Source organism: Carcharhinus amblyrhynchos, chromosome 33 (assembly GCF_965287045.1).
Source record: "Carcharhinus amblyrhynchos chromosome 33, sCarAmb.v2.hapA, whole genome shotgun sequence".
Lineage (NCBI taxonomy): Eukaryota > Metazoa > Chordata > Chondrichthyes > Carcharhiniformes > Carcharhinidae > Carcharhinus > Carcharhinus amblyrhynchos.
This window is the reverse complement of record NC_137356.1, coordinates 12,267,800-12,291,242: the sequence shown is the minus strand read 5'-3', so window position 1 is coordinate 12,291,242 and position 23,443 is coordinate 12,267,800. Positions and strand designations below refer to the sequence as shown.

The window sequence follows — 23,443 nt, the reverse complement described above, 5'->3', positions numbered from 1 at the left end:
TTTGGTCCAGTAGCACAGTTAGCCATTTGAGAATTATAATTTCGTATAAAGTTTATTTTCTTGTGTCACAAGTAGGCTTACATGTAGGCTGCAATGAAGTTACAACTTGCCTAGCCACCACACTCCTATTCGGGAAAACTGAGGGAGAATTTAGCATGGCCAATGCACCCTAACCAGCACGTCTTTCAGACTGTGGGGGGAAACCCATGCACACAAGGGAAGAACATGCAGGCTCCACGCTGACAGCGAACCTAGCCGGGAATCGAACCTGGGTCCCTGGCGCTGAGAGGCAGCAATGCTAACCACCTTACTACCCTTTACAATGCGACTGCTTTGTCTGGCCATAAACCTTCCAGGCAAGAATGGAAGATGAAGATATTTGTCATTTTGATATAGCTACAAATATAGAAGCGTTTATCTACTATTCTTGTTTGCATATGATTTAATTAGTAGTTAGCAAACAGCTAAGATTTGCAAGTTTAGACAGTGTTTCAGTAATATGTGTTGTGATTTCTGCACAAATCTGCTGAACACTTCACCATCTGGTTCAGCAAAGTGACAGGTTCAGTCCCTGGTGCTATCTTCAGTGGCAAAACCATTCATTTGATCATACAGTGCTGAAGAGGCCCTTCAGCCCATTGAATCTGCACCGACACATGAGAAATATTTATTGGGCAATACTTTATTTTTATACTGTGGTGTTTCCAGTTTAACCGTAGAAATCATACAGCATAGAAGGGAACCATTTGGTCCATCTTGTCCTTGCCAACCCAAAGATACCCAGGTGCCCTTTCTAATCCCATCTCCCTGCACCCGACCCATAGTCCTGCAACTTGCAGCACTCAAGGTGCAGATCCAGGGACCTTTTAAATTAGTTTAAAAATACTAGTTTTCTACACAAATAACAAAGATTTGAGTGCTACAGACATTCTGTTTCTACATTCTGCTAGTTCATTAAACTTATTAGCTGGGTACCTAGATTTGAATTCAATAGAACAAAAAAAACAACACTTTCACAGGCCCTTCTGCCCTTACTCAGCCTGTATTCCTCTGTTTCCTCCCTAATTCATCCAGATGGCTCTTAAATGTTGCTGATGTGCCTGCTTCCACCATCTCCTCTGGCAGCGTGTTCCAGGCACCCACCACTTTCTGCATGAAAACCCTCCCTCACACATCTCCCTTAAACTTCCCCCCTCTCACCTTGAACCTGTGCCCCCTTGTAATTGACACTTCCACCTGGGGAAAAGCCTCTGAGAATTGCTCCCCAGAATCTTTTTGTCACGTGAGGCTTAGAACATTAAGATTAGTTATCTAGCCACGTGATTGCTCCATATTATCAGAAGCGCAACTCTATCCCTCAATTATGTAACCACCTTCTCTCTGCCAGCCCGCCTCCACAAAACACCATGTTTAACCCCTGCTGATAACCTCTTCCCCAGACTCTCCGTCTGCCTTACCCTGCCCTAATCTTGAAAGAGTCTTTCCTAACCAGTAGGTTGCACACCCGGCTGAAACTTTATTACAGCAGTTCGGATATAGAAGAAAGCCATTCAGCCCATCAATTCTGCACTATTTCTTTGCCCCCCCTCTCTCCCTGATGGTTTCTCCTTATCCCTGCACCTTGTTTTCCAGCAAACCGAACTAATAATTGAAGAATGGGACATTGTAAAGTATTTAACTGTTAAATGCTGCAGTATGTTGTAACACCAGGTCATTGCTCCCCTATCTTTATCTCCATTGCCTTTCCTGTTTCCAAGAATTCAAATTCCTCGTGTGTGTGTGTGTTGATCGGTCGGTGGGGGAGGGGGGACATCTGCCATTTTTACCTGGCCTACCTGCGACCCCAGAGTCACAGCAATGACTCTTACATGCCCTCAGTGATGGGCAATCAGTGCTGCCTTCGCCAGCGACACCCACATCCCATGAACAAATTAAAAAATAATTGTTCTAAGCAGTATCGCTGGAAAGACGGATTATCTGCTCCTTGCTGGTTGTGGGACCTGCTGTGTATAATTTGGTTGAAATGCCCCCTTCCATAACAACTACACTTCAAAGATAAAACAAAGAAAATTACAGCACAGGAACAGGCCCTTCAGCCCCCCCAAGCCTGCACCAACCGTGCTGCCCCGACTGAACTAAAAGCCTCTCCTACCCTTCCAGCTACCATATTTCTCATTCTCATCTTATTTGTGTATTTGTCAAGATGCCCCTTAAAAGCCACTATCACATCTGCTTCTACTACCTCCCCCGGCAGTGAGTTCCAGGCACCCACCACCCTCTGCAGGAAAACTTGTCTTGTACATCTTTTTTAAACCTTGCCCCTCAAAGCTTAAGCCTATGCTCCCTAATAATTTGACTCTTTCACCCTGGGAAAAAGTTTCTGACTATCCACTCTGGCCATGCCCCTCACATTCTTGAAGACTTCTATCAGATCACTCCCTCGACCTCCATCGTTCCAGTGAGAACAAACCGAGTTTCTCCAACCTCTCCTCAGAGTTAAGGCCTTCCGTACCAGGCAACATTCTAGTAAATCTTTTCTGTACCCTCTCCAAAGTCTCCACATCCTCCTGGGAGGTGTGGTGACCCGAATTGAACACTATATTCCAAGGGCACCTAACTAAGGTTCTATAAAGCTGCAACGTGACTTGCCAATTTTTAAACTCAGGCTGTATGCCTTTTTGACTAAAGTTAAAAGTTTGTTTATTTGTCACAGGTAGGCTTTCACACTATGATTAAGTTACTGTAAAAATCCCCTAGTGGCCACACTCCAGCGCCTGTTTGGGGCGAGAATTAGCATGGCCAGTACACCTAACCATCATGTCTTTCAGACTGTGGGAGGAAACTGGAGCACCCGGAGGAAACCCACGCAGGCAGGGGGAGGACATGCAGACTCCGCGCAGAAAGTGACCCAAGTCAGGAACCGAACCCAGGTCCCTGGCACTGAGACAGCAGTGCTAACCACTGTGCCACCGTGCTGCCCCACCATCTCCACCTGCGTTGCCACTTTCAGTGACCTGTGCACCTGTACACCCAGATCCCTCTGCCTATCAGTACTCTTAAGGGTTCTGCCACTGACTGTATAACTCCATTATCAGCACCAAGGGACATTCTAAGGATGCTACTTGTTTTCCTCTCCAGCTGTTCGCCCCGCCCCCCCACTCCATTCTACGTGCATTCTTTTTGCATCCCTCGCAAGAACCCCGTTCCCCATCGCTGCACTCCCAATATTTCATGGCAGAGGCCAGGATTTTCTGATCCTGAAATCAATTGACATTGCATCTGTCAAATTTTTCCAGACCCGTCCACGACGAAGAGTGTGGCTTGGATATTCCAGTCCTGCCTGTGGTGGGAATAATCATGGACATCACCGGAACATCCAAGCCAGAGTCTCTCACTATCTGCGTCACGAGTCCAGAAAGATCTCCTTCAACCTCATCATGTCACCTCTCAGTCCTTCTAACATCTCATCCAAATTAACCTGTCTAACCATGTCCTTAGTACATCCTCCAACATTCAGGATGCTGCTTAAGTACAGGTTGTTGTTGGGTTGTGTCTAAGCGTTGAATTTAAAAATAGAGCTTGCCACAATTCATGCATACTTTATCTCTGCCTGGCAGCATCTATAAGAAGGGAAAGGAGCTGGTGTTTTAAGTAGAGGTATCCTTTTGTCAGAGCTTTCACATAGGGTCATCTGGACTTGAAACACCAGCTGTTTTCCCTCCTTACAGATGCTGCCAGACCTGCTGAGATTTTCCAGCATTTTTTCTTTTGGTTCAGATTCCAGCATCTGCAGTAATTTGCTTTTATTACTTTATCTCTGCGTTGCAAGGTGCAGTGAAAGCAAAATGCTATGGATTGATGCAGGGGCTGATGTACAAAGGAGAGGAGGATTGAGATGAAGCACTTTTCACCATCTAGGGACATCCCAAAGTGCTTTACAGCAGATTAAGTATAGTCCCTGTTGTAGGAAAATGTATAGAAAAGGTCTTGGGTGTAATCTAGTATTCTGCAAACGTATCAGAGGATTGTTGATTACAAGCTGGAACTCTTGAGAGCAGAGGATAGTGAATAAACAGAAAGCAGTGCGAGGGTATTTAACACTTGGTTCTCACAGAAGAGAATAATATCAGGGAAGGAAGCAAGTCATAGAGATATACAGCACGGAAACAGGCCCTTCAGCCCATCTCGTCCACGAGTTCATAAGATATAGGAACAGAATTAGGGCCTTTCAACCCATCCACTCCGCCATTCGATCCTGGCTGATATGCTCCTCATTCCCATTTTCCTGCCTTCTCCCTGTAACCCCTCAACCCATTATCAATTAAAAATCTGTCTAACTCCTGCTCAAATTTACTCACTGTTCCAGCATCCAGCACGCTTTGGGGTAGTGAATTCCACAGATTCACAACCCTTTGGGAGAAGTAGTTTTTCCTAAACTCTGTTTTAAATTTGCTGCCCCTTATCCTAAGACAATGACCCCTCGTCCTAGAATGTCCCGCAAGAGGAAGCATCCACTCCACGTCTACTGTATCCATACCTTTTATCATCTTGTATACCTCAGTTTGATCTCCCCTCATTCTTCTAAATTCCAGAGAGTAAAGACCTAAACTGTTCAATCTCCTCATGCCGACCAGGTTTGCTAAACTAAACTAGTCCCGTTTTGTGTTTGGCCCAATATCCCTCTAAACCTTCCCCATCCAAATGTCTTTTAAATGTACCCACCTCTACCACCTCCTCTGGCAGCTCATTCCATACACGCGCCACCCCCTGTGTGAAAGAGTTGTCCCTCGGGTCTCTTTTAAATCTTTCCCCTCTCACCTTAAACCTATGCCTTCTAGTTTTGGACTCCCCTACCCTGGGTAAAAGACTTTGGCTAGTCACATGATCAATGTCCCTCCTTGTTTTATAGACGTCTATAAGGTCACCCCTTGTCCTCCTACACTGCAGAGAAAAAGTAAAAACAAAGTTTATTTATTAGTCACAAGTAAGGCTTACATTAACACTGCAATGAAGTTACTATGAAATTCCCCTAGTTGCCATACTCCAGCGCCTGTTCGGGTCAATGCACCTAACCAGCACATCTTTCAGACCGTGGGAGGAAACAGGAGCACCCGGAGGAAATCCACGCAGACGTGGGGAGAACGTGCAGACTCCACACAGACAGTGACCCAAATCAGGAATTGAATCTGGGTCCCTGGCGCTGTGAGGCAGTAGTGCTAACCACTGTGCCTCCGTGCTGCTTTCTCCTTTGTAATTCAAACCTTCCACTCCTGGTAACGTCCTTGTAAATCTTTTTACATCGTGGTTAATTAAAAGCAACCTAAGCGACACTAAAAAGTAGGAGAAAAGCAGACCTTGAGGTAAACAGGGGGAGGCGGGATGGATTATTCTGAGTTCCATTGAGATGGCAGAGTAACCAGAGTAATTGCCAAATCGTTCTACCTCAGGTTGTGAATGCTCCGTTGTTTGAGTACGTTTAAGGCTGGCATAGTCAGATTTTGGTGTCTTGGAGAATTAAGGGATATGGGGAGCGGGCAGGAAAATGGGAATTCAAGACCAAAATAAAACATATTGAATGGTGGAGCAGGCTCGATAGGCCTTGTAATCTACTGATTTTTGTGCGTGTCTCTCTTCGCAATTTGAGTCCACAGTATTAGGCGCTTTTACTCTTTAAAAACTGAAACAGAAATTGGAGTCGGAGAGTTACAAAGTCGTAAGCTGCTGTGCTTCTATGTACCTTGTGTTCCACCCTCACAGCATTACTGCTGGACCCAACCCCGAGTCTTCAGTTCTGACCACAGCCATACCAACTGCATTAGTCAGTCGGTGTTCCAAATGCGCTCTGGAGGCCCACGCTTAATTTATAATCAAAACAAAGGAAAATGTTGCTTGGCTCAGTGGAGACTCCCAAGCTTTGGCTTTGCCGCTAAGCTCGAGATTAATCCCAGTCCCTCGCACCCTCAGTGTTAACGCCCAGTTACTGAGCACCAAGACGAGGAGAATGAGCAGGGAGAAAGGTTGAATATTCTTTTGACCAAGCACTTTGCAATGGTGACTGCACTTCACAATGTACATGGCTGGCTGTGAAGCACTTTGATTTGTCCTGTGCATTTTTTTTTAATGCATACTTTACCTCTCCTGATCATGTATCTGATTCCATGTGCACTGCAGGGAGTACAGTGGCACAATGATTGGCACTGCTGCCTCACAGCACTGGGAAGTGGGTTCAATTCCCGGCTTGGGCCACGACTGTGCGGAGTCTGCACGTTCTCCCCATGTCTGTGTGGGTTTCCTCTGGGTGCTCCAGTTTCTTCCCATAGTTCAAAGACGTGCTGGTTAGGGTGCATTGGCCATGCTAATCCATCGTGGATGTAGTTTATTTGGACTTTAGTAAGATGTTTGACATTGTCCCACGTGGCAGACTGATACAAAAGCTAAAATCACATGGGATTCAGGGTGGGCTGGATGAATACAGAGCTGGCTTGGTTGTAGAAGACAGATTATCGGTGGAAGGGTGTTTTTCAGAATGGAGATCTGTAGCTAGTGATTGGGCCCTTGCTGATCATGGGGCTGCATTTTTTTCTCTCTCTGGACTAAAACACAATGGTTAGTGCTGCTGTCTCACAGTGCTAGGGATCTGGATTTGGTTCCCGACTCGGGAGTCTGTGGAGTCTGCATGTTCTCCCCGTGTCTGCATGGGATTCCTCTGGGGACAGCACAGTGGTTAGCCTTACTGCCCCTCAGGGACCCAGGTTCGATTCCCAATGTGGGTCACGGTTTGTGTGGGTTTCCTCCGGGTGCTCCGGTTTCCAAAGATGTGCAGGTTGGCTGCATTGGCCGTGCTAAATTGCCTCTTGTTGTCCCAGGATGCATAGGTTAGAGAGATTAGCGCGGTAAATATGTGGGGTTACAGGCGTAGGGCTTAGGTGAGATTGTTGTCGGTGCAGACTTGATGGGCTGAATGGCCTCCTTCTGCACTCTGGGGATTCTGTGATTCTTTTCTCCCACAGTCCAAAAGATATGCTGGTTAGGGTGCATTGGCCATGCTAAATACTCCCTCAGTGTACCCGAGCAGGCGCTGGAGTGTGACGACTAGGGTGTTTTCACAGTAACTCCATTGCAGTATTAATGTAAGCCGAATTGTGACACTAATAAATAAACTTAAACTTAAAACTTAAACACAGATCCACCAATCACTCTTTTTTGAACGGTGATTTGATTGGAGACAGACTGACTTGAGTTACGTGTTATCTGATAGCCCTTGCTAGCTAAGCCAAAAACTGGTTCTAATTAAAAAATTCTGTTGTCTTTATTTCCCGATATTTTTCTTTTTTAAATTCCATGTACCACATGTGTCCAGGGTCAAGTCTGCTTCTGCTGCCCAGGGCTGTAGCTTTAACCATTGCCTGTTGCCATGATCTGTAATCTGAGTTCCAAGTTTGTTTAACTCAGCAAAGGGATGAAATAAATGTGGAAAATGTTATCACTGTTAATAGCTAGCTTCTGGTATTCTTATCCCTACACACTAAACCCCTCCAAATTTCCAATATCATATTCATACCTTAAGATGGTTGATGCAGGAGATAGTTACACATGGTGTGTTGGGGCAGTGCATTCTTCACCCGCTGAAGCAACAGAGAGGATCTGGTGTGCATTTTTTTTAATGTGTGCTTTACCTGTCCTGGTCATGTATCTGAATCCATAAGCACTGTAGGGAGTACAGTGGCACAGTGGTTAGCACTGCTGCCTCACAGCGCCAGGGACCTGGATCCGATTCCCACCTTAGGTCATTGTCTGTATGGAGTCTGCACATTTTCCCCGTGACTGTGTGGGTTTCTTCTGGAGGCTCTGGTTTCCTCCCACAGTCCAAAAATGTGCAGGTTAGATGGATTGGTCATGCTAAATTGCCCCTTAGTGTCCGAAGATAATAAGAACATAAGGAATAGGAACAGGAGTAGACCATCTAGCCCATCAAGCCTGCCCCGCCATTCAGTAAGATCATGACTGATCTGAAGTGGATCAGTTCCATTTTCCGGCTTTCTCCCCATAACCCTTAATTCCCTTGTCTATCAGAAATCTATCTACCCGTGACTTAAATATATTCAAACCAGGATGTTACCTGGTCTCGCGGGTGTTGGCTATGAGGAGAGGTTGAATAAACTAGGATTGTTTTCAGTGGAACAACGGAGGCTGAGGGGAGATAGAGGTCTACAAGATTTTAAGTCATAGACAGGATGGATAGCCAGAGGCTTTTTCCCCAGGGTGGAAGTGTCAATTACAAGGGGGCACAGGCTCAAGGTGAGAGGGGGAAAGTTTAAGGGAGATGTGCGGGGGAGGTTTTTCACCCAGAGGGGTGGGTGTCTGGAATGTGCTGCCAGAGGAGGTGGTGGAAGCAGGAACATTAGCAACATTTAAGAGGCATCTGGATGGGTACATGAATAGGGAGGGAATAGAGGGATACGGTCCGAATAAAGACAGAAGGTTTTTTTGGTAGGCCATCATGATCGGCACGGACTTGGAGGACCGTAGGGCTGTTTCTGTGCTGTACTTTTCTTTGTTCTTAAATTGCTCCTAGTGTCTGAAGATGTGTGTGTTATTGGATTGGCCATGCTAAATTACCCCCCAATGTCCAAAGATGTTATTTTAAAGTTTATTCATGTCACAAGTAGGCTTTTGTTAACACTACAAGTAAGTTACTGTGGAATCTCCTAGTCATCACACTCCAGTGCCTGTACGCTGAGGGAGAATTTAGCACAGCCAAGGCACCCTAACCAGCACATCTTTGGACTGTGGGAGGAAACAGGAGCACCCGGAGGAAAACCCACACAGGTGGGGGGAGAAAATGCAGACTCTGCACAGACAGTGACCCAAGCCGGAAATCGAACCCTGGTGCTGTGAGGCAGTAGTTCTAACCACTGTGCCACCGTGCTGCCGCCTACCCTGTAGGTTAGGTGGATTGGCCACGCTCAGTTGCCTCTTAGTGTCCAAAGGTGTGTAGACTTGGGGGGAATTAGTCTAGTAAATACATGGAGTTATAGGCCTGGGTAAGACTTGAACTGGTGCAGGCTCAATGGGCCGAATGGCTGCCTCTGCATTGTAGGGGTTCTATAATAATTTAAAGAGAAATCTGAACTTGACTGAAAGAAAACATGTTAGGATTGCATGTTTGAAAATACATTTTACTTTATCAATAACTAAAGACAAAATACTCTTAATTAAACATGATTGACATTTTGTAGGCAGCTTGCACTTTATAAACAACCAAATCAAGGTGGCACAGTGATTAGCACTGCTGCCTCACAGTGTCAGGGACCCGGGTTCAATTCCAGCCTCAGGTGACTGTCTGTGTGGAGCCTGCACATTCTCCCCGTATCTATGGAGCATGTTCTCTACTTAAGGTACTATGCTACCTTCTTACTCTCCAACCCCACTGTCAGCTGCAGGCTATACATGACTAAAAACAGCAACTGCCCTTCCATCTGGAGGTTTATAATGAAACCTGCAATCTGGCCTCCTCCCCATGGCAAGGGAGAGGAGAATCGAAACACTCAGATTGGATGCAAGCAGAAAGCATTTGAGTGTTAATCAATTCTCTCTGAGCACCGCTGCTGCTTTTCATCTCCCAGAGGAAGGGGCAGCATCTGTTTACAATGATAGCGATAACACCTTTCTGGGTTTTGGGAGACTCAGAGTCTCTGGATCGTGGATTTAGGAGCAGCTGCCATTGTCCCCAGCTGTAAACATCCAGCACCTCACTTCAATAAAATAATCCCTCCCTCCCTCCCTTCTTTTCTCTCTCTCTCTCTCTTTCTCCCCCCCCCCCCCCCCCCCCCCCCCGCTGACCTTTCACAATGAAACCTCCGAGTTTACTATCAGACGCTCTAGCATACATCGTAAGACCATCATTTACCTGAAATGCTGTGTTACCATCCCAAATGCTCATGTTCACTTTGACAAACCAAGAGCTGTAGTTCTAAAACATAATGCTTTCAACATCGTCATTTTAACTCTGACCTGTGATGTGTTTTAAAGCCTCTCAATTTATTTGATCTTTGTTTCACCTGGCCACATATCCAACATGTGCTATACCTGACTCTGATGGGTGTGTGCGTGCACACGTGCGCCTATCTGCCTGTCTGACTGGTGGTGTGGAGGGGTGAGGCGGGGGGATGGGTGGGGTGACCTGTGCCATACTGGACTGTGTGTGTGTGTTTGTGTGTGTGAGAGAGAGAGACCTGTTATACCTGACTCGCGTGTAGTGTGTGTATGAGACCCGTGCTGTACCTGACTTGGGTGTGGTGTGTGTGTGTGACACCTGTGTTGTACCTGACTTGGGTGTGGTGTGTGAGAGACCCATGCTGTACTTGACTATAGGAGGTGTGTGTGTGTGTTTGAGAGACTCGTGTTGTACCTGACTCGGGCAGTGTGTGTGTGTGTGTGTGTGTGTGTGTGTGTGTGTGTGTGTGTGTGTCTGTACCTGACAGAGGGGTAGGGGTCTGGGTTGTGCGTGTCTGTATGGGTCCACTGCCCCAGACCAGGGCTTCTATCTAGTCTATCTTGTGACTTGTCCTGGGCTAGTATGCTGCAGACAGTGGGTGCCTGAAACAGGGAATGTGTTTCAGTCTGTAGCGCTAACCTCCCTTATTATACCGTAGACGCAATCCATCAAATTTAAAGAAAAATGTGTGGTTTTAGCCAGTAGTTTAAGTTAGACTCTGTGGGGATAAAACGCAGGAAAACAGATGCCGTTACTATGTAAATCGTCAGTAATCTGACAACTAAGCCTGAGTCAGATTGTATTAAACCACTTCGATAACTGACTTGTTTAACGCTGATTTAAATTTGATATTTTAATGTAAAAATACTGGAGTTGTTAGGCCAATCTTTGTATGTTTGGATTTTAATAAAACGTTTGTTTGTGTATTGCCGAGCCCATGGCTGATTTATTTAAAATGCACCCAGTTTTTGATTTGATTTGATTTGTTATTGTCACATGTCTTAACATAAAGTGAAAAGTATTGTTTCTTGCACGCTGTACAGATAAAACATACTGTTCATAGAGAAGGAAACAAGAGAGTGCAGAATGTAGTGTTACAGTCATAGCTAGCGTGTAGAGAAAGATCAACTTAATGCAAGGTAGGTCCATTCAAAAGTCTGACAGCAACACAGAAGAAGCTGTTCTTGAGTCGGTTGGTACGGAGCTTCAGACTTTTGTATCTTTTTCCCGACAGAAGAAGGTGGAAGAGAGAATGTCCGGGATGTGTGGGGCTCTTAATTATGCTGGCTGCTTTTCTGAGGCAGCGGGAAGTGTAGACAGAGTCAATGGATGGGAGGCTGGTTTGTGTGATGGATTGGGCTACATTCATGACCTTTTGTAGTTTCTTGCGGTCTTGGGCAGAGCAGGAGCCCATACCAAGCTGCAATACAACCGGAAAGAATCCAAAAGGAACGCGTCTGCAGTGGGGGTACGGAGCTGAACTGGAGGTCTGGGCACAAGGCTTTGCGGCATCGCTGAGATCTCTGTCAGTTAGCCTGTTCCTTGCTGTCATTCTTATTCATTGCCTCCTCAGAAGCCAATAAAATTAAAAAGACAGAAATGCTTTTTTTGCGATGGCTACTGTTCTGAGTGCGCTGGATTCTTTTGTATCCACGTGACCGGGTTGGTGGGTTCAACAGTTAGACATCTGAAGGTAGCACCTCAAGAACTGCAGCACTCCCTCAGTGTGGTACCAAAGTGTTAGCCTGGGGTTTGTCCTCAAATCTCTGGAGTGAGGCTCGAACCCACGACCTGTCTGTGAGGCCCAGATAGAGTCGATGTGGGAAGGATGTTTCCATTAGGAGGAAAGACTAGGATCCGAGGGCACAGCCTCAGAATCTTTAGAACCGAGATGAAGAGGAATTTGTTCAGCTGGAGGGTGGTGAGTCTATGGGATTCATTGCCACAAGAACCCATCTATCTGTGTTCAGGTCATTGAGTGTATTTCAGACAGAGAGCAATAGGTTCTTGATTGGTAAGTGGATCAAAGATTACAGGGAAAAGGAGGGAAAGTGGAGTAGACAAATTTATTAGCCGTGATCAAATGGCGGTGCAGACTTGATGGGCCAAATGGCCTAATTCTGCTCCTATATCTGGTGCGCTACCAACTGAGGTGAGGATGGCAGTTTCCCTTCCCCAAAGGAAATTAGTGAGCCAGATGGGTTTTCCTTTCAACGTTTCACGGTTATCTTTTAATTCCAGACGTTTATTGAATGGGATTTGAACCTGGATCCTGTCCTGGGCCTCTGCATTGAGTCCACTGGCAATACCACTGCACCACTGCCTCTCCCCTGTCGCTCTGTCAGGCTGGCCTGCTGAGGTCACTGATGTTGCTCAACTAGAAATTAAGCTCTCTCTCCCAAATCTTCCCTCCTTTCTCCCCCAGGTTTTTGACATCCCCTTTTCCCTTCTCTTCCTCAAATCCCTCGTATTGTGAACACTTCCGGTTTCCTCTAACGTTCAGGGGACTTTTGAGATTGCAGCCAGGAAGCAAATCATAGAATCTGTAGAATCCCTATAGTGCAGAAGGAGGCCATTCAGCCCATCTGGACTGCACCGACCGTAACCCCACCCAGGTCCTATCCCCGTAACCCATAGTATTTGACCTGCTGATCCTCCTGAGACTAAGCGGCATGGCCAATCCACCTAACCTGCACACCTTTGGAAACCAGAGCACCCAGAGGAAGCACACGCAGACACGGGGAGAATGTGCAAACTCCACACAGACAGTGACCGAAGGCTGGAATTGAACCCGGATCCCTGGCGTTGGCAGCAGTGCTAACCCATTGTGCCACCGTAAAGGGTGACCCTGAACTGGCAACTAAGTGAATACGTAATTATTTACACATTCGAATTGTTCACCCGATTTAAAAGTATTTCTTTTTGTTATTTGCAGCAAATCGGCCTTCTCTCTTCACAGCTTCAACATATTGAAGTTTGACAAAGAGCGGATAGAAAGGAAGGTGAGTGAAGTCTGAAAGTAGTGTGGTTTTCTCACATTTGGAGTGAGTTAACAGGCACTGCTAGCTCCAGAATTATTAATTACTTCCAGTGTGCAGAATCGACCATAAATTGAGAAACTTCTTACTGTTTATTTAAAAAAAACCAAAACGGCTCTATGGAGAACAGAATTCTCCACGTGTCTTGGGCCAAAATTCCTCCCAAATGATATTTTGAAAAAACCCCCAACTGATTTCAAAACATGATGTGGAGATGCCAGCTTTGGACTGGGGTGGGCACAGTAAGAAGTCTTATAACCCCAGGTTGAAGTCCAGCGGGCTTATTTGGAACCGCAAGCTTTTGGAGTGCCCCTCCTCCATCAGGTGAGTCCATCCATGAAGGAGCAGTGCTCCGAAAGCTCGTGATTCCAGATGAACCTGTTGGACTTTAACCTGATTTCGAAACAGGGAGTTATGGGCTGGATCACTTTAAAAACAAAGCACGATTATATTCTTCTGAAAGTCATCACTCAGTTGGAAGCTAGAGGATACGGCAAACTCCTAAATGGAACTGATTTAGGAAATTATAAAATCCCTTAAAGGGCCTCAAATTTAGATGCTGAGGGGGAGCCTACAGATATTCGTGGCTATTGGCCGAAACATACTCTAAAGCGAAGGTCCTGCTCTGTATAAGGATAATGGGCAAGGAATTGGTTAAGTTCAGCTGTGATGCCCCAAGTGGTCAAACAGCCCACTGCTCCCAGTCCCTGGTCTTACATAAAGTACCCGAGTACAGCCTGGCCTGTGGGGCTACACTCCAGTATATGAAGCAGGAAAGAAAGGGAGTAAAACTATTGATGGGGAGCAGAAGGGACCCTTTCTTATCCTACCCTCCTGCACTGTCGAAGGTTTTGTGAATGGGCTTCACGAGATGGTTATTTGAGTGGCTCTGAAGAAGTCACACGGGCCCAAAGCCATAACTGTTTCTCTCTCTGCAAATGGCATGGTGGTTAACACCACTGCTTCACAGCGCTAGGGATCCGAGTTCAATTCCCAGCTTGGGTCACTGTGTGGAGTCTGCACATTCTTCCTGTGACTGTGTGGGTTTCCTCCGGGTGCTCTGGTTTCCTCCCACAGTCCGAAAAACGTGCTGGTTGGGGTTCATTAGCCATGCTAAATTCTCCCTCAATGTACCCGAACAGGCACCGGAGTGCGGCGACTAGGGGATTTTCACAGTAACTTCATTGCAGCGTTAATGTAAGTCTTACTTGTGACACAAATAAATTTAAACTTGAACTTAAACAAGCTACCAGACCTGCTGTGCTTTTCCAGCATTTTCTTTTTTAGGTTTGGATCAATTCCTTACAGCAAATTCTTACCAGCAGTAATGTTAAATTTAATCAGCTCCCATTCGAAGGCAAGCATCTGGTCCCTGTGAGGGATGCTGTGTTCATGCCCTCTGTGTGAGAAAGGGGCAGGCTGGATGCATTTCGTCCTTGTCCAGTTCGTTCTTGGTGGACACAGAGCAATATATCCCTCTTCTTTCTCAGCTTGACTTTCCACCTTAATAAGATGTGGGCTTGGGGAAGACTTTCTTTCAGAGCATTGGGTACAGACTTGATGGGCTGAATGGCCTTCTTCTGCACTGTAGGGATTCTATGCTCATAACTTTCTGTTGATACGTATTCTAATAGGTTTTGTTCCGGTTGGTTAGCACTGCTGCCTCACAGCACCAGGGACCTGGGTTCGATTCTGGCTTGGGGTCACTATCTGTGCAGAGTTTGCACATTCTCCCCATGTCTGCGTGAGTTTCCTCCTGCACTCAAAGATGTTTGGGTTAGGTTGATTGACCATGCTAAATTGACCCTTGTGTCAAGGGGATTAGCAGGGTAATGCATGGGGCTAAGGGACAGGGTCTGGGTGGGATTGTGGAGGGAACAGGCTCGATGAGCCGAACAGCCTTATTCTGCACTGTCAGGCCTCTCTGATTCTATGGATTCTATTCTATGTTCAGGTTGCTAGCACTGCTACCTCTAGCGCGGGACCTGGATTCAATTCCAGCCTTGGGTGACTATATGGAGTCTGCACGTTCTCTCAGTGTCTATGTGGGTTTCCTCTGGGTGCTCCGGTTTCCTCCCATATGTGTGCTGATTAGGTGGATTGGCCATGCTAAATTGACCATAGTGTCAGGAGGATTGTCAGGTTAAATATGCGGGGTTATGGGGATGGGGCCTGGGTTGGATTGTGGTCATCACAGGCTTGATGGCCCAAATGGTCTCCTGCTGCACTGTAGGGATCTATGATGTGATAAGCTGCCCCTTAGTGTCAGCGGGACAGGCAGGGTAGATACATGGGGTAACGAGGATGGGGCCTGGGACTCGATCCTTCTACACTATAGGGATCCTATGATTCTATTCTATGATTAACAGAGACATTCCATTTTAACAGGGGTAGAATTCTGGCTTCTGTCCCCACTATCATGTGAACACTGTGCTGTCAAATGGGTTGTATGAACTTGCACCGATGTATTTAGATGGAGCATAGTCCTATGAGAATTGATTCAGTGTTGTCTCGTTCATGTTTACAGATCCATGCGTACAAACAGGAGCACAAAGCTCCTCCGAAAGAACTCCTGGAGCAGCACCGGGAGATCTCTCAGCGCATCCAGTGGCAGAAATCACAGCTGGATCGCAGGGAGCCTGGAGTCCTAAAAGGTGAGGGAAGCAGATCCCACTGATGCCCGCTATCGTGTTGCTTTGTGCGCGCGCTTGCTATGTTCCAGGTTAGCTGCTGTGCTTCCTACTTTAGAACAGTGAATACGTTTCCAGGTGTTCTTTTTCAATTGTAGAATGCTTCGTGACAGGCTGAGACTGTGCAACATGTTGGAAGATTCGATTTATTATTGTCGCATGTATTGGGACACAGTGAAAAGTATTGTTGCTTGCGCGCTCTGCAAACAAAGCATACCGTTCATAGAGTACATAGGGGAGAAGGAAAGGAGAGGGTGCAGAATGTAGTGTTACAGCCATAGCTAGGGTGTAGAGAAAGATCACCTTAATATAAGGTAGGTCCATTCGAAGATGTGATGACAGCACGAAGAAGCTGTTCTTGAGTCAGTTGGTACGTGGCCTCAGATATCTATTATTTTCCTGATGGAAGAGAGAATGTCCGGGGTGCGTTGGGTCCTTGATTATGCTGGCTGCTTTTCCCAAGGCAGCAAGAAGTGTAAACAGAGTCAATAGATGGGACTGGACTGGATGGATTGGACTGGAACAGCACGGCCAGCACTAGTCAGCACTGCTGCCTCACCGCGCCTGGGAGCAGGGTTCAATTCCAGCCTCGGGTCACTGTCTGTGTGGAGCTTGTACATTCTCCCCGTGTCTGTGTGGCTTTCCTCCTGGTCCTCCAGTTTCCTGCCACAGTCCAAAGATGTGCAGATTAGGTTGATTGGCCGTGCTAAATTGACTCTAGTGTCGGGGGATTAACAGGGTAAATGTGTGGGATTATGAGAATAGGGCCCAGATGGGATTGTGGTTGGTGCAGACTCGATGGGCTGAGTGACCTCTTTCTATGATTCTATGACTGGGCTTCATTCACGACTCTTTGTAATTTCTTGCAGTCTTGGGCAGAGCAGGAGCCATACCAAGCTGCGATACATCTGGCAAGGATGCTTCCTATGGTGTGTCTGTAGGAATTGGTGAATTCCTCTACCTTCTCAGCAGACTAAGGAGATTTGGCATGTCAGCAATGATTCTCTCCAACTTTTACAGGTGCACCATAGAAAACATTTTTTTTGGTTGTATGATATGGCTCCTGCTCTGCCCAAGACTGCAAGGAACTACAAAAGATTGTGAATGTAGCCCAATCCATCACGCAAACCAGCCTCCCAACCATTGACTTGTCTACACTTCCCAAGCCTCGGCCAAACTGCCAGCATAATTAAGGATCCCACGCACCCCAGACATTCTCTCTTCCACCCTCTTCCTTTGGGAAAAAGATACGAAAGTCTGAGGTCACATACCAACTGATTCAAGGACAGCTTCTTCCCTGCTGCTATCAGACATTTGAATGGACTTAACTTGCACTAAGTTGATCTCTCTCTACACCCTAGCTATGACCCTATCACTACATTCTTCACTCGCTCCTTTCCTTCTCTATGAACGGTATGCTTTGTTTGTATAGTGTGCAAGAAACTATACTTTCCACTGTATTCCAACACGTGACAATAATAAATCAAATCAAAGAAATTTCTCCCCCTCCTCCACCCCTTTCCTTTCCTCTCTCAGTCCTTGCTGCATGACTAACTGATGGACGATTGCCCAGAGTAAGTCAAGTCACTGGCTCTGTGTTTGCTGGGCAAACTGCAAATTGTTGGGAACTCGTTTCAGCAGCAAAACTTGCCAGACATTTATATCCCAGACAAAGCTATGCTTTAAAATATTTATATAAATAGAAAACAGCTCAAGGACAACTTTGGCCCTTGTTCCTCCTGGGCCTTGGGTCAGATTTTATCTGCTAACTGGTGTAGTCAGGGCAGCACGGTGGCAAAGTGGTTAGCGCTGCTGCCTCAGTGCCAGGGACCAGGGTTCGATTCCAGCCTCAAGTCACTGTCTGAGAGGATTCTGCACGTTCTCCCCGTGCCAGCATGGATTTCCTCTGGGTGTTTGGACCCACAGTCCAAAGAGATGCGGGTTAGGTGGAATGGCCATGCTAAATTGACCCTAGTGTCAGGGGGATTGGCAGGGTAAATAGGGATTATGGGAATAGGGGCTGGGTGGGATTGTGGTTGGTGTGGACTTGATTGACTGGTCTCCGTCTGCAGTATAGGGATTCTGTGAGAGTCATAGAGACTTCAGATGCTGGGCAAGATCTTCCCAATAAAGTCTAAAAACTGGAGAGTTTCACTTTTTTTCAGCAGGCTACTCCACGCATTGTTTTCGCACTTTTGTCAATTTTTTTTGGCAGTCAAGAATTTCACACTAGTATGGGGACAAGGGGCTGGAGCCTAAGCTTGCTGTGAAAGCCGGCTGCAGACTGCTCACGGTGCCGTTGTGCAGGTGCCCTGGAGCTCCAAATCATGATGACACTTAAAGCTGCTCGCGCAAAAACCTCTTCCCGGCTCACTGTGCCAATTGTGCAATGCGGCAGGCTGGAAAGATCGCACCCAGTAACTCTGTTTCTCTCTCCGCAGATACTGCCAGACCTGCTGAGTTTTCCCAGCATTTGCTGATATATTTCCTCTCCAGTTATAACTGCATCCCTGATTTTCTGTGATGTGGAGCTGCCAGCATTGGACTGGGGTGGGCACAGCAAGAAGTCTCAACGCCAGGTTAAAGTCCAGCAGGTTTATTTGCAATCATAAGCTTTTAGAAAGCTGCTCCTTCATCAGGCGAGTGGAGGTTAGTTCACAATATATATCGGCAAAAACACATTCCAACCATTCTTCACATTCTAATCTGTAATTATCTTGCAATTGTGTGTTTGTCTATATATGCCGTGTTTGTGAACTAACCTCCACTCATCTGATGAAGGAACAGCACTCTGCAAGCTCGTGATTCCAAATAAACCTGTTGGGCTTTAACCTGATTTCCTGTATCAGCGCTGCAGGTCAGGGTGGATAGCGTGCGCCGTGTTTTCCTGAAATTGACCTGGCCAGTGGTTGTTCAGTCTCCACGGAAGGAATTCCTGAAGGAATCCACTGCTGAAACAGCACAAAGTGCCTCGTCCAGTGTTGGAGGACTATCACTGGGGGTTGTGCAGTTGGGAGTGTTTGAAGCAAGTTTCACAAACAGGACTTTTTCCTGCGCCAGCTAATACAGATGTTTCGATCTGTGTTCAAGGCCCCCAGTTTGCTCCATGTATATAACTTATTTATGTTTCATTTTTGTTCTTGTTTACTTGCAGAATATGTAACACAGCTGGAGAGATATGTACACTATTACACAGACGCAGCTAAGCGACTAGGTACCGAAGGGAATCGGGTAAGTGATGGGAATCTGGTCATTGTGCTTGGGAAATGTACCGAGAATAAGGTTTCTGTTGGAAGAAATTCCCTTTCTTTGACGGGTTATGCTTGCTTGGGGTTCAGTTCCAGTGGTGAAATTATGGGATAAATGTGAGAATTAATATGAGAAGCGCAGCAGTGACCTGTAATTCCGATTTTAACAACAACGTTCCCGGAGTGTATTCACAGCCCTGTTTCCTGTCTCCGTAACTCTGATCAAATTGGGTTCCTCCATCACTCCCTGTGAGCGCTGATCTGTATGGGCCTTTTTTATGGCAACACCTCAATTTAAACGTTCTCAACCTTCCTTTTTAAATCCCTCCGTGACCTGGACCTGCTGCTTGCTCTGCATCCCCTGCCTTCCCCCCCATTCCCTCTGCCCCCGTGTCCCTCGCTCTGTCCCACCCACTCCTCCCTCCCCTCGGTGTCCCTCACATCCCACCTGGCCCTATCCTTATAGCCCCATCTATTTACCCTAGCTAGTCCCCCTGACACTGATGGACAATTTAGCATGGTCAATGCACCCTAACCAGCAAGTGGGAGGAAACCAGAACACCCGGAGGAAACCCACGCAGACATGGGGAGAACGTGCAGACTCTGCACAGACAGTGTACAAGCTGGAAATCGAACCAGGGTCCCTGGCACTGTGAGGCGGCTGCACTAATCCACTGTGCCATCTTGCCAAGTATGTCTCAGTGTTAGAGTGAATGGGGTGGACCGTTTTGGCATAGCTCAATTTGGGTATTACCAAGACAATCAGTAGCTGGAAAGGGAGAGTGGATACATCTGTGAATGGCTTTGTTCTCTTTTCTGGGCAGGACTTGGCAAAAGAAGCATTATTGAAGAGGAAGCTGGTGGATGATGAGGTAAGAGGACAAACTCTGAGCTGCTTTCTTCAGTATGGGATAAGTGGGACAGATCAGCACTCACTTATCTGCGTGGGAAACCTTGTGATTTAGTCTATACTTGGCCCACTACACAGTCTGTTACCAACATAAGAGAGTCTCGGGACAAAGTCACTTACCCATCCACAAGGTTGAGAGTTCAAGGCCCACCCATCAGCACAATGAACACTGAATCTAGGCTGATATCTTAGTACAATGCTGAGGGAATGTTGCACTGTCAGAGGTGCCATTGTGTTGATGAGATTCTAAACCCATCTTTGCCCTGTTGTGTGGATGTAAAATATTAAAGCAGAATGGACAATTCTTGATGTTTGAGGACAGATTAGACAGTTTGGGTTTTTAGTCCCTGGAGTTTAGAAAGATGAGTGGATCCGATTGAAGCATATAAAATTTTAAGAGGCATTACTAAGTAGGCTTACATTACACAAGTCACAAGTAGGCTTACATTAACACTGCGATGAAGTTACTGTAAAAATTCCCTAGTCGCCACACTTCAGCACCTGTTCGGGTGCACTGAGGGAAAATTTAGCCTTGCCAATGCACCTAATCTGCATGTCTTTCAGACTGTGGGAGGAAATCGGAGCATACGGAGAGAACGTGCAGACTCCACACAGACAGTGACCCAAGCCAGGAATCAAACCTGAATCCCTGGCACTGTCCTGCCCTTGTAAATGTAGACCAATTGGTTCCCCTTGTTTGGCAATTTACAACAAGAGGTCACAGGTATAGGTTGAGAGGCGGTTGATTTAAAACTGAGATGAGGGGGAACGACTTCTCACAGAGGGTGGTGAATTTGTAGAACTTGCTGCCCCACAGCGCAGTGGAGTCTGAATCAATGAATGGTTTCAAGAAGGAAATAGATATATTTCTGATAAATAAGGGGACCCGAAGAGTATGTGGGGAGGTGGATTGGAGATCAGGGAGAGATCATCCATGACCTGATTAAATGGCAGAGCAGGCTCGAAGGGCTGAATGGCCTACTTCTGCCCCTAATTCCAGTGTTCCTGTGTTGATATCTTGGGCCAATTTATATCCTTTTAACCAACATCATTAACATACACTAACTGATCGTTGTCTCATTGTTGTTTGTGGGAGATTGTGGGGCACAAACTATTGCAGTTCCTGCATTACAACAGTGCAGAAGTTACAGGTCAGTTATATGCAGCCAGATTTATAAACAGCATGCAAGAGACAGCCCAGCTACTGAACATTTCAATATCACACCTCTGCTGTAGACCATCCATGAGCATGCCATGGAGAACCAGCTAGCTAGTTGCACTCATCTCTCTCTCCTCTGCTGAAATTACTGACAGTTCAGTTTCCTGGGAGCGCCGCAGTGAGTTAAACAAGGACATTTCACCATGAATCCAGACAGTGAGTGTTAATGGAGCATTCAGACACTGTGAGGGCATTTCCGCCAAGACAGATACTGCACAAACACGCAGGCACATACACTCATACATGTACATGTGCATGCACCCATTCTCACACATGCACATTCAAATGCACGTGCGCACATGTGTGTGTGCACTCGCACGTTCCTATTTGCTCTCATGTGTCCGCACATCAACACTTTATGGGTTCATTAAATTGGTTATATGGAGTCCAGACCCCACACATTAGCCTGCCCGTCTTGTCTGGTTTTTGTGTGTTCTCTGTTACTCAATAATGTCTGATTTTTGTTGCGTCAGTAAAAGCTGTTAACAGTTCTTGTTTTGGTCACTGTATTATGATGGTGTCAATGTTACATTAAAATAATTTTTTTCTCTTTTTCCTATCTGCCCAATTGTCTCTTTCTCTCACCCATTCTCTTTCTGATCCTTTCTCACCCTCTCCTTGCCCTCTTTCTCGTGCCTCTTCTCTCTCTCCCAATTGTTCTCTCCCCTTCTCTCGCTCTCTCGCTCTCTTTCTCTCTCTCTCTCTCTCTCTCTCGCTCTCTTTCTCTCTCTCTCTCTCTCGCTCTCTTTCTCTCTCTCTCTCTCTCGCTCTCTTTCTCTCTCTGTCTCTCTCGCTCTCTTTCTCTCTCTCTCTCTTGCTCTCTTTCTCTCTCTCTCTCTCTCGCTCTCTTTCTCTCTCTCTCTTGCTCTCTTTCTCTCTCTCTCTCCTTTTTCCCCTTCTCTCTCCCCTCTTTTTTTTCCCCTTCTCTCTTTCTCTCTCTCTCTCTTGCTCTCTTTCTCTCTCTCTCTCTCTCGCTCTCTTTCTCTCTCTCTCTCTCGCTCTCTTTCTCTCTTTCTCTTGCTCTCTTTCTCTCTCTCTCTCCTTTTTCCCCTTCTCTCTCCCCTCTTTTTTTTCCCCTTCTCTCTTTCTCTCTCTATCTCTATCTCTTTCACTTTCCCTCTCTCTGTCTCTGTCTCTTTCTCTTTCTCTGTGTGTCTCTCTCTCTGTCTCTTTCTCCCTCCCACACATAGCTGCAAAGATTCAGACGATAAAGCCTGCAGTGTTTGGGCTGGCGCCACCTCCTCCCTCACAGTAAACACTGGTGCTTTCCCGACCACACGACATACGTCCAAGAAACACTTCTGCTTTTTTGGGGCTGGTGGAATGGGAATGACCAGTTAAACCACTGGACCCTCGGATATCTTCTGCGACCAATCCCCTCTGACCCTGGAGCTGCTGAGAGGGCCTTTCTATCCCTCAATCAAGCCCTGGGGTACGGAATCGGAGAGTGGGAATATCTACAGAAGACCATGTAGGTATGGGAATTGAATCAGACTGATGCTGCGAGTGTAGGAGTCACTGGACAATCTATCAACGCAGGCTGGAATGTAAGATTGGAAAACAAAGTCACTTTTTCACATTACTGGGGCTGCATTTGTCCTTTTTTTTTAATCCCAAGTCACCACCACCCCCCCACCTCAGCTCCCACACCTTATGTGTGAGGAGGTGCCTGTATAGAGTGAAATGAGTTTTGATTATGATATGTTGCTTTTTAATGTCCAAGGGATTGTAGTGCACGAGAATCTCACCCCTGATCTACAGTATCTTTCAGTATCACTGCCTGCTGGATGGTGGAATTAGGCCCCATTGTATAATTGAAATCCTATTTTGTTTTGTGGGATTTCAGGAAACAGCGCTCTGGGATCCTATCCCAATCCTTTCCTTAAAGATCAAAAGGGGAGAGGCCTTAAATTTGTATCTCTCTGACTGGTGTGGTTTGAGTAGCCTCTTTTGCTGGCCGGTGCTCCTGGGGGCTGGTGGGGGGGAGGGGGGGGGAGGGGGGGGTGGGGAGGTTTATGTACTGGAAGGGTTCACTCGTAATGCCAATATGGAGGAGAGAAGTCAAACGGATTCTAGGATATAAGACTTGGTTTGATGTGGAGATCATTGGACTGGGGTGGGCACAATAAGAAGTCTCTCAACACCAGGTTAAAGTACAGCGCACCAAAAGCTCATGATTCCAAATAAATCTGTGGACTTTAACCTGATGTTGCGAGACTTTCAGGCTGGGTTGGCTGGAGTTGGTGATCCTTCAGAATCGGGGCCACTGAGCCTGCAAACTCCAGGGGTGCCACAAGGAGGCGGTCTGATGGAGCTGCAGTGACAGGAATGTTTATATATA

General features: G+C 46.5%; 1 protein-coding gene across 2 annotated transcripts in view; it reads left to right on the top strand.

The window, feature by feature from the left end:
- Positions 1 to 23,069, top strand: part of LOC145360876 (coiled-coil and C2 domain-containing protein 1A-like) — an 85,630-nt gene extending 62,561 nt beyond the window's left edge. For both annotated transcript variants that reach the window (XM_080216376.1, XM_080216377.1), the window contains exons 25-29: positions 12,933 to 12,999; positions 15,563 to 15,689; positions 18,880 to 18,956; positions 19,798 to 19,845; positions 22,293 to 23,069. In XM_080216376.1, the coding sequence (XP_080072502.1) occupies positions 12,933 to 12,999; positions 15,563 to 15,689; positions 18,880 to 18,956; positions 19,798 to 19,845; positions 22,293 to 22,313 (340 nt within the window). In that variant the 3' untranslated portion in view covers positions 22,314 to 23,069. The remainder of the gene's footprint in view (positions 1 to 12,932; positions 13,000 to 15,562; positions 15,690 to 18,879; positions 18,957 to 19,797; positions 19,846 to 22,292) is intronic.
- The last annotated feature ends 374 nt before the right edge of the window (positions 23,070 to 23,443 follow it).